Genomic DNA, 12756 nt, shown 5'->3' on the forward strand with positions numbered 1-12756 from the left:
TATGCATTTGACGAACTCATTGAAATGCATAAAATGTTTTCAGTCTCGAAACAGGGGCAAGAGAAAAAAAATATACAGGCCCAAGGAGGGGCCGTCGGTTAAACATGATTATCACAGTTCCACCTCATCGCAATTATCAGGCCATGTGAGGAGGAACCCTGTCCGATACTTTTACTCTTTTTGTCGGGTATTGGGCCGATGGGGAAAAAAATGAGCGGCTGACCAAAAAATCTGGTAATCGAATTAGGCAACTTCGTGTTTTATAAATGTTATCATAAATATTCCATTTTATTAATTACCGCGCATAATTCACCAACAAAAGCGAACTGAGACTGGGAGACTTGGAGAAATACAAAGACAAAGAAATCGCCAAAGATTCCAATGCTAGTCCTCTCTCTTCGAATTTGACTTTGATTCCGTCTCGTCGAGTCTCATTAACATATTTAATTTGTTTCTAATTTATTCATAAATTTATATTTGTGGCACCCTCCTCTTGTTTTTGTTTTTGATCAAGACTCCTTTCTCCTCTTCGTACCGCTCCGGCCCCTTCACTCGCTGATTTATGGGAAGACCACTGATTAATGGCAGCTCCGGCTCCGGTCTTTAGTCTCCAGTCTCCGGTACTGCGCCGGTACTCCCAGAAATCCGACTGGTCGGACTGGCTGTGAATCAGTTCTCGGTTACAAATTCTCTTTCATTTTTCCCTAAGTAGGTGTTGTTACGCACATTATAGTGGGGCTTTTGTCCATTAGGCCTCGGCTTATGGCTAATTTGTGGGAATTACCAATACAATACAAAGAGATGATCAAGAGCTCGGGGTTTCATTGGTCTATTCCAGGTGTGAGGTATAATGGGGTATATTAGTTTGATTAGTTATACTGAATTTATGGTTCTGGGGAAAGGCGCAGTTATAATTTGAAGAATTTTACCTTTCCTTGGCTTGGCTTCTCAAAATAAACATATTAAGAAGTAGTATAATACAATGTTGTAATTATTTTACTTTTTGAATTTATTGAAAATTCTTTGTTAAATACACACAATTGAATAATTTATGGGCTTAGAAATACAGTGAACCAGTAAAGATTTTGCACTTGAATTTGGAATATCCGCCTCGAACTCCATCCCATCCGTTGGCTTCTCCGTCAGCTAGCTGACCACATCGTTACCATGTCCGTTTTGGCGCAGCAGTTCCAGCTTCAGTTCGTGCTCCCGGGCCTTCAGACGCAGTGCAGCAATAGAGGAGGTGCGTCGATCCTCCGGAGGTGTTGCAGCTCGTGGAGGCGGGGGCAGAGACACCACTGGCGGTGGCGGCGGCGGCAACTGGCGCTGAGGCGAGTGAGCTAGCGTCAGGGCCACGGGAGCTGTCTGGGTGGGTGATCTGCAAGGCGCTTGGTGGGTCAAGGCGATCCCCACCAGCTGTTGGGGCGACAACTGAGCTGGCTGCACTCCCAGCTGGGGAGGCGGCGGTGGCGCCACTTGGGGCGGTGGCGGATGGATGCTCGGGTGCTGGGAGGCGTGGCCGGAGGCGGGGGAAGTGGGTGGCGAGGCGAGCAAATGGTTGGGCGAGTGCAGGTCCGGGGATCCCACAAGTAGGGCTGGTGGTTTTCCAAGGGGCGGACCTCTGGGTACCGCCGTCATATTGGCCAGCAGTGATTGGAAGGAGCTGGAGGGATACATCCCGGCCATTCCCGGTGGTAGCATATGGGGAGGAGCCCTGTAATTATTGAGAGACATGACTTTATTTTAAAATTTTAATTTTAAAGTATTTTAACAAATATCTTATACATTTGCTTCCTTCAATAAATATTTTAGAAACTGGTTGTTATGAAAAGACTTTTAATTTAAAATTTTGACTTAAACCTTAGGCCTAAAACTGCCTAAAAACTTAGTAAATCAAATATGCCACTTCCAGCTCACGACTTTTAAATTAAAACAAAACTTTGCTTAATTCAAAGATGTCTTCATGGAATTTATAAATTCAAAAGATTGTTTTTGGGACTATAAAGCACTTTAGGCTTAAACTTGAATTGGCAATAAATTTTAATATCGTTTTTTTATACAGAGTCGTGATATAATATTTCTAGACTTTAAACAGGAAATTATAGGATAGATTTTCTCCTTTAAACTTAATCCTCCTGGGATTACTTACCTCTGGAATTGGTTAAAGTAGCCCGACGGTATCATGGGAGCGGCAGAGAGGTGCGGATAGCGGAAGGCGGCCAGGTTGGCGGCGTGTTGGGCGTCGAAGGGCTTGCGCAGCTGGAAGCCAAGGTGGGTGAAGGGATTGGGCGGAAGGGCGGCCCCCACCACCGTCTGCATGCTGGCGGCGCCGGTTGGCAGGTAGGGATTGTACGGATGCGACTGGGGTCCAACCTTCTCCTGCTTGCGCCACTTGGCACGCCGATTCTGAAACCAGACCTGGAAAAAGGATGATGGGAACTATGAGTTATGCGCCGCTGGCAGGCTACTGTGTCCAGTATCCAGTGTTCTATCCCTGTTTGAGTAGAGCGGGAGCTCTACACTCCCGAGCCATCATCCAATTAATGGGCGTTGTTATTGAAAACGCCCCTTTAATTAGTTTTTAACATAACAATCTGAATACGGTGCCCGGCTACTGATTGCACTCCTGCAGTCGAATAGTAGTCCCCAGTCGGAATGGATATAGGCAAATAATGTTGTTTAGCATGAGCAGTAATTAAAAAAAGAAGCGGCTTTAGGGGGTATATGACTTCCCGGCCATAAACTGACCGGGCATGTAATGACTGGCACTAAAACAGAATTAAACGAATTTCTCCTATCCTCCTTTAGGATTCCGTCCATCTGTCTGTCAGTCGCTAGCTCTTTCTCAATTTCATTAGTAGCGACATGCTCCATTATTTTTCAATTTTCAACATTGTTGGCTGCACGTGGGCCACGCGATTTAACCGCAAATCTGTACAGCCTCTAAAGCCCTGAATTCTCCGCCTCTAACCAAGGCTTACCTGAATGCGCGCCTCGGTTAATCCAATTTTCATCGCCAGCTCCTCTCTGAAAGAAGATGAAAAAGTAGCCACTGTTAGTTTCGCAAAAAAAATGCAATTGTTTAGGGCAGATAATCAATTGAAATGGTCAAGAATCAGTCCAGAAAAGAACTAGTATCTCGGCCAGTGTTTGAAGACTCCTCTCCAGTCAACAGCGCCGTTCTATGCGCTTCTCACTTTTCTGACCTCAATTTACCTTTTAAAGCTTCTTATTAAAATTTAATTAAAGCGTATAGTATAATCAAAGGTGATTTGATTTATTTGCTTAATTAATTGCCAAGCTAAGCATTTAAATAAGCCCGCAGCCTAATGAATTGTAAACTGTTGTGATACTGGCAAAAAAAAGTTGATCTAATTGTAGCTGCCATTGACTCTGTAAGCTTGTATTTTTTGTTTTGATTTTTGTTTAAGCTTCGTGCGGTCTCAATTAGCGTTCACTTTGGTTCCTCGTCTGAGGAGTGACTGACTTTTAATTTATGGCAATTACTGTAGCTGTCTTTCAGCCGCATTGCTGCATGCTAATTGCTATCGTTAGAGTTTCTTAGGGCGAGGAGTCGGAATGGTTTTGGTTTTATGGCCATTATCTCAGAGGGGGCGATCGGGTTCGAACTCTGCTCCGAATAAGATCGATCGATCCACTCAGGGGGGGTCGCCGTTGTCATTGTAGTGGTCGTCATAAGCATTATTATTATCACCTGAACGCTCTCATTTTAGTCGTATCGTAAAACCGAGAATCAACTTTCGAGCCTTTTGTCGCGCCTCGATGAGCGATTTATGCAAATTTCTTTTCTTCTGGGCCAGCCTGCCCAGCCTGGAGCTTGGTCTTTATCTCACTTTGTCATATGTTACTCACCTCGTAAACACGTCGGGGTAATGGGTCCGGGAGAAGGCCTTCTCCAGCTCCTCGAGCTGAAAGCTGGTGAAGGTTGTGCGATAGCGCCGCTGCTTCCGCTTCGGGGCATACTCGTCCGCCTCGCCGTCACTGTTCCCGTCCGAGATGGGGCTATTGGTGCCGCCGCTGGCTCCGCTCGCCGCACTGGCTGCACCACTGCCAGAAACCGAAACCGTTAGCGCCGCACCGGCGGTGGCCGCCGACGATCCGGGGGCACGATCCACCAGGGCGACGGCATCCGGGTGCGCTAGCTTGGCTTCTTGCGGTAGTTCCTCCAGCTTGATCTCCTCCGATATGCCCATAATCCAAAAGGGGGCACTCTCAATCCTTGAAGGCAGCAGCTGCAAAATTGTGATTTAATATAAAATTTAATTAGCCGTACAAATTGTATCTAATATAGCAGATATTAAAAATTGTTGTTTAATCTTTAGTATTTTATTATTTTGATTGAAAAGCAACGTTAAAAAAAGAGGCAGAGTTGGCTAGTTAGACGCGCATTAGAAGCTCGTAATTCAATAAACGCTAAACGTACAATTATCGTGCACTTTATTATACCAATTTCCGTAATTTGCCATCTAGCCATGACCAAGTCATCGGCTGGGTCGGGACTCGCCGCTCGAGGTTAGCTGCGGTTACACTGGCCAGCTTGGTTACGGTCTAAGGTGCAGTGTGAGAAGGTCTACCTACCAAGGTGTGGCGGAATTTGTTGTGGGAGTTAAGGCAAGAGCTTGGACCAGAAATGTGTGAAATGCTTTTTTGATTTTTAAATTATCACTTCTCAGAATATGCATCTTTTTTTATGATCTTTAAATTATATAGAAACTAAATAAACTACAACCAGAAGCTGCCTGTCAATAAATCAACATATCCATCAACCCGCTGCTACAGAAACTCGTTAAAGATTTATCACAATACACGCCAATAAAATGTTGATTTATTCTCTTTTCCCCAAAGGGGCTAGCTTTAGCACCAAATCCCGACAGCTTAGTGTTACTATCTTATGGGTTAGTTAGCTCTTCTGCGGTCGCGAAGCGTGCCTTATGGCCATGGCTGCCACTGGAGATGGAGAGATTCATCTGGGGGTCTCATCTCCGGCCTGAGGTTTCCACTCAATGCCTCAATGCAAATCGATGACCACAGCATGGGGCAGTGGCAGGGGCAGCTGTCCGTCAGCTGATCTCTTCCATCAACACGTTCCGAGAGCGTTGAGTTGGGTTGTTTTAGCTTTTTACAGCAAACATCAGACGGTAGACAGCAGCCACAGCAGCTTTCATGTGCAGATCGTTTGGAATTTTAATTAAATTGGGCGGCACCTTCATTTTCATCATCATCAACTCAACGGCCGGGGCGAGTGAGTGCAGCCGGTTTTCGGTCTTCTATCAGATCAAATTAATATCAGGTGCCAGTCTTTGGGCCCCAGCCAGAGCTTCCTCTTTACTTTTCACCGTTCTGGGAGTTTGACTTTGGCAAATTCATGTTTTGCTAATTAATATACGACGTCGTTTAATGACAACTAAATGGTTAATGCCGGCCGGTGTAACCTTCCATGCTGCCAAGACCTTCGTCGATGTCAGGGACATCCTAAGGCCCTGGCTCCGGATCCCATGCCCAAAAAGCACACAAAGTCCGGCTTGATTGATGGCCGTCGTGGCTGCTTTCGGCCGCCGTTCGTTTGACATCTCTACATATATCAAAATTGTCCAAATACCTTGTTAAATGGCAAATTAGTGTGGCTGTGATTGATTTAGTTGCATTCTTGTTGCGCGGAATGAAGTTGCAAGCGGCAACAATCGAAGACAGGCAACAGAAAGTACACAAGAAAAAATTACTTAAACTTGTGGCTTAAAGTCTTAAAAGTCAGAAGAAGATAACTGTCTGTTATAACCTACTAGACATTTTTAAAAGTGCACCTCAACTGGTTCATGGGGTTGTCGAATGTCATTCCTGCTCAGCTTCTTCTGCAGTGGCATCTTTCCTCACCATCATCTTGGGAGTACTCATACCTCAAAACTAAGACTCATTGTCAGTTCATAACTCATTTCTTGGCTCGATCATAACTTTCGTTATGAGTTGCACTGTCAGTTGCCAATGTTGTCAACGAATTCCGCGCATTGACAGCTGACAAACTTAATTTGCGGTCCGCAAATTATTAAATTAGTTGTACGAATTGCAATTATGCTGCTGCCCCCTGATCACTCACTCCTCTTCCCAGTTGTCTGTTTTTTTGTGGAGTTCATTATAAGAGCCGCACTGATTAATTCATTGCATGCGAATCCAAAGACGAATCCCAATACGAACCGTAGAGCAGCTTAGAGCCATGGAATTATGTGGGGAATGTGTGCCGTTTGGCTTTGTTGTGTTGCCGCCTTATAATTGTATCCGCGTTACGACTTTATTATTGCCACTGGAGCTGGAGGAGCAACAGGAGGACCACAAACGGACGGAATCCTACACTGATTGACGTTTCGTTGGGTAATTAAAAGGCAGAGTCAGAGCCAGAGTTAGAGTCAGAGCTAGAGCCAGAGCCCAGTTCACTGGAAACTGTCAAGTTTTGACGTCTGCCTACCGATTTGGCCAACTCACTGGCATGGCTTCATTTAGCCATTTGGCTGCCACAGCCACAGCGACAACTAATCAAGTTAACGCTGCACTTGCTTTGCCCAAAAGCAGTTACCTTGTCGTCTCTCCAGGAAGCCACGATTAGCGATGGAAACCAGAAGGGAGAACCAGGCCGTCGGATGGGGTATTCCTCTCGAGCGGGGGCGATTTCGTGGCTAACATTTTGACACAACTTAGTCCCTGTATGCTAATCAGGCCAAGCGCCAGCTCAAATGTCTCAGACTCCAGCTCCGTCTCCATCTCCATCTCCGTCTGCGTCTCTGATTCTCACTAAGAGTCCAAGTCTGAGTCCATGTCTGAGTCCAAGTCCGAGTTTTGAGTTGTAGTCGGAGTCGGAGTCTGGCAACTTGTTTGCGGTTGCTTGTTCCGTTTAGAGATAAGCTCCATTAGTGTCTGGGGAAATATTTAAGAGCAACATTGTAGGTTGTGTGGGTTTCCTAATCCAGCCCAGTCATAAAGTCACTGAGGGAAAAGGGTTAGGTTAGTTGAGTTGTTCTTTGTTTTTAGTAGAACTACAAGAACTTTTTAGTTTTTAAAGATAAAATATTTAATGAAAGCTCTTAAATATTGTAAAACCCTCAATATTTTTCGCAGTGCAAGTCATATGGAAAATTAAGAAATTAATTCGTAATACAGGACAAGTGTACTGTGGTACTTCTATTCGGTTGTCCAGGGTCCTGTGTCCATTGTCTGTTTGTCCGTTGTCGTCACTTCTGTCATCTCGATAAGCATCAATGTTTCTGCCCTGCCTGGCTGCTCTTTCCACAACTCAAATCCCCAACAGCTCTCTTGTGCTGCCGAAGAGTCTTCTCGCCGTCTTCGTCTGCTCGCTGGGCTCCTTCATGTTTGGTGTCGTTTTTATGGTTGCACTTTTGTGTTTTTAGCTCCTCCAGCTCCAGATTCAGCTCCGACTCCAGCTCCCGATCACTGGATCGCCGGATCGCCCTGCGATTCCCCCAGCTGTCTGGGGACTGTTGTGCTGGCATATTTCATTAAAAGCCGAACGGCCAGAGGGACGGCATCAGGTAGAACAGCAAACAGAAGCTCTTTTCTGGCATTTTGTTAATGCGTCTCCGTCTCGGATCTCTCTTCTGGCCGCCACAGTCTCTCGGTTTTCAGGCTCCAGTTTTCCAGTCTCGAGTCTGGCCAGTATCTGGGCTGTTTATTTATGGGTTTACATTAGGCTAAACCACTTTAGTCACACTTTGATGATCGGCATTGTAATTTCCCCCATCCTGTCCTGTTGTGCGGAGGAGCCATTCGATAATGGCAAGCATTTTGGGTGGCTTAACATTTGGCCCCGGGCCAAAAGCTCACTCAATCCGATGCCCGATTACCATGTGGTGGTCCACCACACCACGACACTCCACTTGATCGATTGTCTGCGCGACATTCGGAACTCTCTCCCCTAATAGGCTCGCGGGTGATAAGGTCAATTATTAATTTGTGAGTCACCCAGCAGAATGCATAAAACCGATATCGAAAGCAGCTGAGTCTTTATCCCATTTTAAGCTGCACCTGAGCCGAGAAGTCGGATTTGGATTCGGTGTTCAGAGTTCACCTTCCAGAGTTGTTGGTTGTTTGTTTCTTGGCGCCGTCTTTTTGGCCAGGTGCGATAAGGCAGCATTCTTGTTTCTGGCCAGGCGCCGTCTCTGTCTCCATCTCTGGCCTCTACCACTGCCTCAGCCTTTGTTTTTATTTTTATTCTTGGCTATACGTTATGGACCTCTAATGCACACACTCCCAATTATAATTAGTTTATTCATATCCTGTGTCGAAGCTGCTGCCTCATTTGTTGTTCTTGGGGCCAATCTTAATTCAATTTACTGGCTATCAGTTGGAGTTTTAAAACGACTAAAGAGATGCCCTAAAAAGGAAATATTCTGGCTTCTTGACGGATATATATTAACTAAAATGATATGAGGTATTTTAATACATATATATTCTTGATCATTTGGGAAGCTTGAGGAGTAGCTCAGAAGGTAAAAATATATTTTTTGAATAATTTTTTCTAGCTGAGACTATGTTTTATAATATTTGGGATTATCTATATGTTAATATATTTATATCATACATTTTAAAGAGGAACCAAATATTTTAAATCTATAATATCTTTCAAGACATGTAACTTATATAAATTTACCAGCTTAGCTAAGAATATTTCCCTTTCTTGTTAGGGTATTTCAATTTCATTTTATTGCCTCGTATCTTCACCTGTGGCCACCCTAATGGAGGAGATTGCTGGACGGTAGCCCTAAGGTAGTAGTCGCAGGTTCAACTTGTGAGTCAGTCCCGGGTCTCGCAACCCAGATGTCTGTCTTACGATCCGTCCGTCCTGTCTGAATGGTGATGCTGAGGTTGTAGCTACAACCTTAGCCTGATGCTGATGCCTGATGCCGAGATGCAAGGCCAATTACTCATAAAATGCATGTTAAAAACAGCAGTCGATGGGGCTGCCAGGCGGAGAGGATCTTGGGGGATTTAGGTGGATTGTTGGACAACTGTTGTCCGACGCCATCTCCATCCCCATCCTCAGATCCAGCTCCACTCCATTCTGCCCTTTGTCATTGTCTTGTGCGGTTTGATAAGCGAATCCGAGGCAGACGCTGGGCAATTTGAAGTCGAGACGTTGATTTCTCATGTTTGCATGTTCCATTTGGAGGTAGGGTTGGGAATTAATGAAGCACATCTCAATGGAGGCTGTAGGTTGGAACTGGAACTGGCGCCAAAAAAACGAATTGCGCCGATTGGTGTGTGGCAATCACTTATTAACCATCGAAATGCCGGTGCCCCCTTCAAAAGGCAGCGCCCACAAATTGGGTGTTGTCAAACAATCAAATCAGAGAGTTCATGTTCTCAGATAACTGCCAAAAAAAGAGGAAAAATACTTTTGTTTGTATCTACGAGATATGCCATCCAGTAGTATCTCAAAGAGTATCTGGCAACAAGTTTTAATTGTTTGTTGCAGTAATTGAATTGAACTAGTCTGGAGCATAAGAACATATTTTAATTTTGGGAAGCTACTAGCTGCCCCCACCCAAAAAAATAGTAAGGCCAATCGTATCTCACTATCTCTTTGGCAAGATACTATCTTGGAGATACACAGACCCCAAAGCTAGTTATTTGCGTCACCGAGTCACATGGCTATAATTATTAATTAAATCAGTCGGTCCAAGTACTCGATTATCGCTAGGAAATGGAACTCTTAGATCTTACTGACATGCCTCCTTAGTTGGGTCTATCTAGACCAAAATATCTGTCTATATTTGTGTTTTTGTTACTCCAAACTCGAGGCCCTTGTCCACGTCAAGAAGTTAAGTGGTCAGGGGGCTTTTGACAAGATTATCGAGGTGTGATACCCGCAGCGAGTTAATTTCATTTATTTTGTAGGTACACATGAGTACATGAGCAGAAGACTCTGCCCCCACTATTCCAATACCAGCTCTGGTCTAACAATAAAAAATATTATTTAAAAAAAGAATGAGAAATCAGTTGGAAAAAACGTGATTTATTGGCACTGACTGCGCCGCTGACAATTTGTACTCTTTAATGGTGTTTAATTAAACCCAATCAGTGATAAACCCATTGAGCTATCAGCAGGCACCAAAGTCTTTTCAAAAATTGAGTTAATCAAATTCTTATTTCATTTGCTTCGATTTGCCTGATATATTTGTCTGATTTGATATGTCCAGGTGGGAAATTAATCAAATTTAATGATATTTAATTTTCGGTTTAGTTTTTGTTTGTTTTTTACCCTCTTCAAACTCATCGAATAGATAAGACAGCGAAATTATGAAATATATACAATATGGGTTATACTTGTAATATTTGTCAATCATGGTGAGAAGTAGGTTAACTTCAAGGCGGGGTTCTTAGATTATCGAGGGAGTTTTTGGGGGTAGGGTAAGATATATTATCATAAAAAGGGTAGTACATGTAAATGATCTTGCTTGTGGATATTTATTTAGTTAGATATAGTAATATAATTTTAAATGACTTAAGAGTTGACTTAAGAAACATGGCATTTATTTTTTTTAAAAAAAACTTTGAATATTTAGTATTACTTGAACATGACATTGTTTAGGCACTCTGTACATACATATATCTATCTTATAAAAAACATATAGATCATTTTACAGTGTTCGATATACTAAGTACCGATTTATATGTATGTATGAATATATAGATCCTTTAATATAGATAATTATAGACATTACTTTTGGTTTTCGTATATTTTCTTTCGGAATATAGATATAATAGCCAACAATAGACCATTATCATTATATATATGTACATATATTAATAATGCGAATTTAAATTTATGGATCATAGTCATGGATCATATGGATCACAAAGTATAATTCTCCCATATCCTAGTTTCTTCTACTTATTATTCTAAATAAATATGGATGATTTTCTTCATAATTTAACATGAACCAGGTTGTATTTGGAACGGAATATTACTCTATAATTGTAGTTCTAATAATCTAGTAGTACTTCTATTATAATTTATTGATTTGCAATCTGAAACCCCTATTTTACAAAATCAACTCACCTTCCTTATCCCTTCACTATATGTGAAATCACCAATGTCCTCAAGCTTATGACTTCTAAGGGATCTTTATAATGTTATTATTATTTCCGATTTTTTCCTATTACTGCTGTCTCTGTCTCCGGCGGTGTTATCAGTCCTCTCACCCTCACTCACAGCAACCGAAACACTTTGCCGTCGGGCTTTTCTCACTGGAATATCAAAAATCTGGGATTGCGAAGTATCTTTGGGGTATATCCCTGTATCTTTGTTTATCTTCCAAGGTATTAGCACTTGCACACTATTTGTTTTAAAACGATATATGTTTACCGTTTGTATCGAACCGATATCGGATCGAATAGAAATGAAACAGAACCGAACGCGACGAAGGTGACCGGGCTGTTTGAAAGCCGCCAGCGAACTACACGGCCGGCAGTCGTCGCACCGGTGAAAACTCAGGTGGGTTTTGGCCCAAAAACAACAACATCAGCTAAACCAAGAACTGGTTGTTGAAGTTAAAGTTGTTGTTGCTGCTGCTGCCACAGAGCGAGAGGGAGCGATGCGATCGGAGCGTGTCGATCGATCGTCGCAGGTGTCGCAGCAGGTGAGCGAGTGGAGAGACCCCGCCTCTCCTTACTCTCTTCGTACGTTGGTTGGAAAGAGGTAGAGAGAGTGACAAGCGCCAGCCTATGAGAGGCCAATAATGGCGGAGAGTGTGACTGTGTGTGTATGTGTGTGTGCTGGTCCCCTCTCTCTCGCTCGGCTGCTCCCCATCGCCCCATCTCTGTCGCTGTAATTGAATAAGCCCCGCACAAAGTGCAATAAATTTGATTAGCAAAATGGAAATTTATTTGCCCCTCTTCGCCTTCTTCAGCGTTTCCATAGATGCATGCGTTTGTTGCAGTTGTTGCGGCTCATAAATTAAATAATTTAGCCAAGAAAAAGAGTTTCGAACGAGTGGGGGGGTCAGGTGGGGGATGGGGCATCCCTCCATATAGGACCTGGGCTAGTGTTAAGGGCCTCGTTAATGACTTTGTTGGCTTTATTGGATGATTGCCGAAGTCTGACGCATCCGTAAACTGCCTTGTTGGCCTTTTGGAGTTGGGGTGTCAAGTGAGTCGAAATGCAATGGCCCGCAGAAAGGGTTATATCATTATACCAAAACTAAATAATACCATAAACGAGAAAACAAGAATGGTTGACGACTATTCGGGCTTTAAAAGGGTAGAAATAATGACTATATTTCAGAATCATCGTCATCTGGTAAAAGGTATTCCGTTTAATGCTTTATAAGAATGTGAAATTTTAAATTACTATTATAAAATATGTATGTATATTTGCTTATGCTTTCCCTTTTTATTCTTTGTTGTCCTAATAAGTCCCAATGCTAATGAGCCCTAAGGATTAAAATTAGTCATACGCCCTGTGTGCAAAATACAAAGTTTTAGACTTCTTGAATTCTCATTGCTCTCCTTGAAAAATTGTTATGAACAATACAAATAGATTTAAAATACGTATAAAACCCAACAAGAATCAATATATATTAAATGTGTTCGTATTATTATGTATAAAAATAAAATAATTTAAATTATTTTAACCACAAAAATAACTATTATGTTATAGTTAGTATAACTAACTATAACAAAATAACTATTCCAAATAAATAAATTTTTCTAAAATTACTTGAATCAGTA

The 12756-nt window shown here is 42.7% G+C and overlaps 1 protein-coding gene across 2 annotated transcripts; it reads right to left on the reverse strand.

The window, feature by feature from the left end:
* Nucleotides 1-991: 991 nt before the first annotated feature.
* Nucleotides 992-11349, reverse strand: al (aristaless related homeobox). 2 transcript variants are annotated; one of them, XM_017231440.3, is made up of 5 exons: nucleotides 11087-11349; nucleotides 3874-4253; nucleotides 2982-3027; nucleotides 2150-2418; nucleotides 992-1714 (listed from the first exon to the last, which is right to left on the reverse strand). In XM_017231440.3, exons 2-5 carry the CDS (start codon nucleotides 4212-4214, stop codon nucleotides 1147-1149), a joined length of 1224 nt encoding a protein of 407 aa, XP_017086929.2. In that variant the 5' UTR covers nucleotides 4215-4253; nucleotides 11087-11349; the 3' UTR covers nucleotides 992-1146. The 2 variants fall into 2 exon arrangements, with proteins under 2 accessions (XP_017086929.2, XP_017086930.2); XM_017231441.3 differs by lacking the exon at nucleotides 11087-11349 and having other exon boundaries at nucleotides 2982-3025; nucleotides 3874-4079.
* Nucleotides 11350-12756: the final 1407 nt, after the last annotated feature.

Source organism: Drosophila bipectinata, chromosome 2L (assembly GCF_030179905.1).
Source record: "Drosophila bipectinata strain 14024-0381.07 chromosome 2L, DbipHiC1v2, whole genome shotgun sequence".
NCBI lineage: Eukaryota > Metazoa > Arthropoda > Insecta > Diptera > Drosophilidae > Drosophila > Drosophila bipectinata.

What these genes read in the sequence shown, in the direction of transcription:
- al (XM_017231440.3), bottom strand. Translation starts at nt 4,214, where the DNA reads ATGGGCATATCGGAGGAGATCAAGCTGGAGGAACTACCGCAAGAAGCC. An exon ending in TAACCGAGGCGCGCATTCAG is followed by an intron (nt 2,419 to 2,981) that starts GTAAGCCTTGGT and finishes TCCTTTTTCCAG; the next exon opens with GTCTGGTTTCAGAATCGGCG. An exon ending in TACTTTAACCAATTCCAGAG is followed by an intron (nt 1,715 to 2,149) that starts GTAAGTAATCCC and finishes CAATAATTACAG; the next exon opens with GGCTCCTCCCCATATGCTAC.